Source organism: Eulemur rufifrons, chromosome 2, assembly GCF_041146395.1.
Source record: "Eulemur rufifrons isolate Redbay chromosome 2, OSU_ERuf_1, whole genome shotgun sequence".
In the NCBI taxonomy this organism is placed as follows: Eukaryota; Metazoa; Chordata; class Mammalia; order Primates; family Lemuridae; genus Eulemur; species Eulemur rufifrons.
The window spans coordinates 78,658,204-78,664,645 of NC_090984.1; the positions used below are offsets into that span (position 1 = coordinate 78,658,204).

Genomic DNA, 6,442 nt, shown 5'->3' on the forward strand with positions numbered 1-6,442 from the left:
ACAATAATGGCCCCACACTCATGGGAAATTCAGGTCTTATTCTTACTATGTCAGAGACCGGGGATGAGGGGTGTCCCCTGACACTCTTTCAGTTCATCCATCTCTTCTGTCCCTGTCATCAGCATCAAGTCTTTTTCCTTTTTCCTTTTTCTTTCTTTCTTTTTTTCTTTTGGCTCAGTGACTCATAGTGTTCAGGCAAAAGAAAGTCACCATTTCCTGACAATCCAATGTCTTGTTCCTCTCCATCCACCCAGAGAGGAGAAGGGACAGTTGCTCCTTTAAGAACACTGCATTTGCCCAAATGATGCCATCCTTTTCCACAAGTGACCAGTCAACTTGAGACGACCAGGAATTTTATGAATAGGAACCCTGAAGAGTTTAATAATGTAGTCCTCAAAATACAACATTTTCTACTGTAAATATAGTCCTGTTCTTTAAGTATTTGGAGCACAAAAATATCTCTTAATCAGTAACTAAGTCTATTTAATTTATATTTAAATATGTACAATTAATTGATTAGCTAATTATTTATAATACAATCAGAGTTTTAAGATTCTGTATGGATACAAACACAAAATGGATCATTTTAGAATTGATATGAAAAATTCCTCATTTTGATTGTCAAAATATTTTAGCATAATTATTTCATATCCACATCAATAAAAAATAGCTGGAAGTTTTTACAAACATGGACACATAGAGTTTTTACATGTTCTGTTTGAAATACTAAAATCTCTAGAAGTAGATAATTTTTTGTATGACATTAAAAAGACTTCTGGGTGAATAAGCTGAAGTAAAACATGACCAAAGAATCTCTCTCCCCAATACCTAATAAAATGAATAAAATATACTATGAGAAATACAGTCAAAAACAGCCAAGGAAAGGGTTACGTACATATGCATGTCCTAAATTTAGGAGAGAAGACTATATAAAAATGAAGGCAGTATTCTCATATGATATGTCAGAACGGGTTTTTTTTTTTTTAAATTACAGATTTCTGGCATAATAAATTTAGTATAATTTCATATCTTGAGGGGAGGAGAGAAATGGTGGATTGTATAACAATCATTTATGGAATGTACCTTTTCAAAACTCTCTAAACTCCTGGAAGCATTTTTGGAAAAAAGAATTAGTGGGAAAAATGTCTCACCAATGTCTTAATATGGGGAGAAATATACTTAACATACACTTACATAAGAGAAAATTATAGGAAAATCCATTGACATATGGAATTCCAACCAACACCAAAGAGGCTCAGCAACTAGACTTTCCATTTTCCAGTGTTCTGCACTAAATAGTAGCTGGGCAAGAGCAAGCTTGGAGAGTGCTTGCTCCACCACAGCAAGGAGAGTGGACTACATACCTAGCTGAGTGGAGTCTGCTTTGGTATAGGATACTTAATGGGATCTCAGAAGAGTAATCAGAATCTAGCATCCATCAAAGGCTATACTTAACCCTCAGGTTCTTGCCTTTTCCCATCCTCTCATCCCAAGGCTATGGAAAAGTAGATATTAATAGATGTCAATATCCTATAGCATCCAGAGAGAAGACTAAATGAGGAAAAAAATGACCCAAAAGGGTGACAAGAGAAATTCACCCACATTTCAGATTAAATAGAAAGTCTGGGCAAAACAGTTTACATCACACATAAGCAATATGAAAATATGGCATGACTGCCATATAATCATTTTTTTGAAAATATAATAAAAATGAGAAAAAAATAAATAAATAAATAAATATTTAATTAAAAAGTTCATAAAGATAGATTAAAAATCCAGTTTGGAAGGAAGAGGAAATTAAGCAAATCACCATAATTGAGTCATATGTGGAGGATAACCAGTAAAGCATAATTAAATTTTTTCAAAAGGAGCTCCAAAAAGATATGATGAAATACAATGAAATTAAAGTAGAAATTACAAAAGTAAAGATAAAAAGCAACAAAAAATTCAAAACTCAATATTGAATCCAATTAATTCTAGAACTCCAAGTATAAAACTGGAGGGAATTATGATGGCAATACTTCTAGAATATCAAGGTCATAAATCATGAAAAAATGGTAGTACTGACACCAAAAATTAGGAGTTGAGAAGTGATGAGGCAGAATCAAATGTAATAATGTCAATATTATCTGTTATAAGTTAACATTAATTTTATATACATAATATCTGCAAAGCACAATACTGTTCACTTTCTCAATGTATTATCTCATTTAATCATAAAACAACCGTATAATTAAAGTGTCTTACCTTCATTTTATAGATGACAAAGTGAAGTATTGGTGATACTAAATAATTTATGCAAAAAAGTGAAAAAGCTGAGGTTCAAATCCAGTCATCCTGACACCAGAGCTTTCCTTCTTATCCATCATTAAGTGTGAAAATTACCTCATTTTGAACTATTATTGAAGGTGTAATTTATTTTGACTTTACTCATTTTCTACCTTACTTTTTTTTTGTTGTTTTGCTTTTTTATTTGTTTGTTTTGGTTTTTTAAGAGACAGGGTCTTGCTCTGTTCCCTGGGCTAGAGTGCAGTAGTGTAGTCACACCTCACTGCAGCCTCCAACTCCTGGGCTCAGGTAATCCTCCTACCTTAGCCTCCTGAGTAGCCAAGACTACAGGTACGTGCCACCATGCCCAGCTGGTGATGGAGTCTCCCTATTTTGCGGTGATAGGGTCTCCCTATTTTGCTTAGACTGGTCTCAAACTCGTGGTCTCAAGCTATCCTTGTGCCCCAGCCTCCCAAAGTGCTGGGATTACAGGCATGAGCCACTGTACCCAGCCTTACTTGCTTTTAAAAGAGAATACATAGGTATTTTTATGAAAATGAAGTCATTAGGCTAAAAAAATCAACAAACAAGAAACAAAAAATTATGTCATGAACGTAAAGGCAGAAGATGATTGGCACAAAATGGCATCCTAGCTCAATCCTTAGGTCAATCCTTACATTCTAAGAGCTAGAAAGCCCTAGTTGAATTATGTCAGGGCAGGCAGAACAAGACTAAAGCAGAGATAAAATGCCTGCCAATGTTAGTGACAGCCAATTCATGCCCAGAACTGGTGTATATTTTTAGAAAAATTAAAGATTTCAAACTAAGTATGCTTGGTATAATTCCGTATTTTGAGGAGGTAGAAATTGTGGATTATATAACAATCATTTAAGGAATGTGCTTTTCAAAACTAAATTGATATGCTGCATGTCCTGTTGAAGTTTTCTTCCTCTTCTTATTCAGTCAGTGCTTTCCATAAAACCTGGAAAGTCTATCAAATAAAAATTCTTATGGGCAATATTTGCTTGAATTTAGTTAACTGTACTTGCAGTTTTTATTTCAGATGGGCAAATAATTCTGTTTTATTGCAGTTGTGCATGATTACAAACATATGAATACATATGTTCCCAAATTAAATATTCCATTTTGAATAGAAAGTTTAAATTAAAGAAGAGTTCTGCAAAATATAAATTATCCTTCAGCCCCATTGTCTTATCAATTTTTTTAAATAACTAGAATGACTTCTAAAATAGGAAAATGCTGAAAAAACAAAATTATGGCTTGAAAAACAAATAGGAAGGATTTTTAAGAAAAAATAAGTAAAAGTGTCCTTATTAACAACACTGAAGAAAATGAAGTTTATATATAATTGTTTATAATATAAAGCTGTAGGAAAATGTTAAAAAAAAAAAAAACTTACTGCCTGTATAAACAATCATAATTACCGATCTGGTAGGCCAAGGAAGTTCATGGGCTTATCCTTAGCTGTCTCCCTGTATATTTAGTGAGAGCAGAGTTCCAAGCTTGAAAGTAAAGATGTTTGAGAGGTTTAAGACCAAAGAAAAGGGTGAATAATGAATATGGAAAGTATTTTTTAAAGCTAGACTATGTTGTACTAGTAGCTAACACACTGCTTGTTCTGTTGTGTATTGCATTTTTTTTTTTTTTAGGTTGAATTTGTTTTTGTTTTGGAAAGACAGTGTGGTAAAATGCAAATAGGAATAGATAGGAGTCAATTGTCTGGCTCAAGTCTATCCTCATTTACTAACTCCATAGGACTTAATTCCCTAGAAAACTTCAGGAATTTTCAAAGCATCACGTAAAATGCATCAAGAAAGCACTTCTTATGCTGAAAAGCCCTTTCTATATGTTCATATTTAGTATTTGTTTAGATTTATCTTTGTCAAGTTTACTTATAACATTAAAAACATTATAGCTTAAGATAGCAACCTAGCTTAGAAATATACAAATAGGAAATATCTTACAGCAAGGGCCTGAATGAAATACCAAGCCAGATACAACGTTAGATAGACAAAGTAATTTTTTTTTTTTTTAGATAATTGAAAACTAAACAGCAATATGTGTTTATATACTGTTTAGTACTCCTTTTGTTGCACATTAATTTAAATGTGTTGACTGTGAAAATGAGTAGGTAGTATAAGAAAACTGCAGGCAGTGTTTGCAGGATTGAGGTTTAGAAGACGAAATCAACTTAAAGAACAGGAATTTTTTTCTAAAAAAAATGTAGTACAAACCCAGGAATTTTAGCTTATGTTGTTTCTAAAATAAAACAAAAAACACTTCTGCAATCAATGTTACTATAATGCAGGGTAAGCACATACAGATTGCAAACGGTCTTTGGAGTACTTTTAGAGTAGATAGCTAATTCAGTGTCATTTTCTCTTTTCTGTTGGTTCTACTGGGGCTCAGATACAAGCAATATGAACTCTGTTGTCACCTATGACCTTTCTGTGATGAAGAAAAGATTGGACTATTGTCTCCTGACTGTAAGATAATGCAAGGCTTGTCTGGAAAAACCTTTTTCAGTGATACTCAATTGTCCTAAGGCTGATCATCAGAGGTGAATAATAATTCTAAAAATAATATACAGAAATTTATAAGAAAACATAGGCAACCAAGTTCAGAAACAGATTAGTTTCAAGAAGGCTGTAGTTGAAAAATCACTAATGCTTACCATTATTTTTCTCTTTATTGTTTAGTTTATATTCTACAAACAGTAAGGGTTTTTTTCACACAAATCTTGGATTTTCTCTGGCTATTTTTTATCCAAGGTAATGGTAACTGCACAATTTATGACTTTACTACAAATAAAACTTGACATATTTTCCTATACTTTCCTAAATTTAAAATGTCTGGATTAAAACAGCAATAGCTTTCTCTATAAATTGCATGCAAATTGTTTATTACTAAAACAAGGAAAGTAACAGTTGCCATTAAAGCATTTCTTTCTGTATTAATATAAAAATTATTTTTCTAGAATCTATAATTTTAAAAATTGAATATTTTAAATTATAAAATTAATATTTATTTTTTGCCAGTAAATAGAATTTCTTGGTGAGCATAAGTCAAATTGGCATGGTCCAAGGAGACAGTACTGTCAAAGCCCTCAAGAGTGCAGAGCTCGCCACTTGTCCAAGGGGCCACGATTGGGGATGTGTTTCACTCCACAACCATCAGGAATGAGGCGCTTCTCAGCCAACTTGTCTTCAAATTCATCAGCATTAAACTTGGTAAAGCCCCACTTCTTGGAGATATGGATCTTCTGACGTCCAGGGAACTTGAACTTGGCCCTGCGTAAGGCTTCAATCACATGCTCCTTGTTCTGAAGCTTGGTGCGTATGGACATGATGACTTGTCCAATGTGGACCCTGGCCACAGTACCCTGTGGTTTTCCGAAAGCACCTCGCATACCCGTCTGTAGCCTGTCAGCCCCAGCACAGGATAACATCTTGTTGATGCGGATGACATGAAAGGGATGGAGCCGCACTCGAATGTGAAAGCCATCTTTGCCACAGCTTTTCACCATGTACTTGTTAGCACAAATACGGGCGGCCTCCAGGGCCTCGGAGGAGAGCTGCTCATATTCATCAGACACCATGTGGCCACAGAGTGGGAACTCATCAACTTTTGCCTTCTTCCTACCCAGGTCGAAGATGCGGATCTTGGCATCAGGGACACCTCGGCAGAAACGAGACTTTGGGTACGGCTTGTTCTTACAATACCGGTAACAGCGAGCAGGGCGGCGACCCATGGCAACAGCAGGAACCTCGGCGGTGCCCCAAGGGACAAGCGTTCCTGCACCTGCGCCTGCGCGCATCGTGTGTACGTTGCCCATCATCCCACGCGGCAACCATAGAGTCCCGACAAAGACGAGAAGACCCGAAGACGCTCTTTCGGGGCGTCTCTACGGTAGGTAGACTCCGCGGCACTCTGAGCCTCAGCGCCTTCGCGACCTGTCACATGCGTTATTTGAGCAGCCCTGGGGTGGGGGTGAGGGGTGGGGGTGATGGACGGCGGGGTTAGGAGGCTCCTGCTGGCTGCCTGGGTACCGAGTCAGGCTCCTGCCTTGGCACGGGAACCGCCTTCTCTCTGCCAGCCATCTTGGGCTTGAAGCCTTTGCCTTAAGCTTTCCCTTAAGTATAGAATACGTATT

At 36.1% G+C, this 6,442-nt stretch overlaps 1 protein-coding gene across 2 annotated transcripts; it reads right to left on the bottom strand.

Annotated features, from left to right (window-relative positions):
* Positions 1-5,313: 5,313 nt before the first annotated feature.
* RPL10L (ribosomal protein L10 like) lies at positions 5,314-6,084 on the bottom strand. 2 transcript variants are annotated; one of them, XM_069464598.1, is made up of 2 exons: positions 5,957-6,040; positions 5,396-5,851 (listed from the first exon to the last, which is right to left on the bottom strand). In XM_069464598.1, exons 1-2 carry the CDS (start codon positions 6,038-6,040, stop codon positions 5,396-5,398), a joined length of 540 nt encoding a protein of 179 aa, XP_069320699.1. The 2 variants fall into 2 exon arrangements, with proteins under 2 accessions (XP_069320698.1, XP_069320699.1); XM_069464597.1 differs by having other exon boundaries at positions 5,314-6,084.
* Positions 6,085-6,442: the final 358 nt, after the last annotated feature.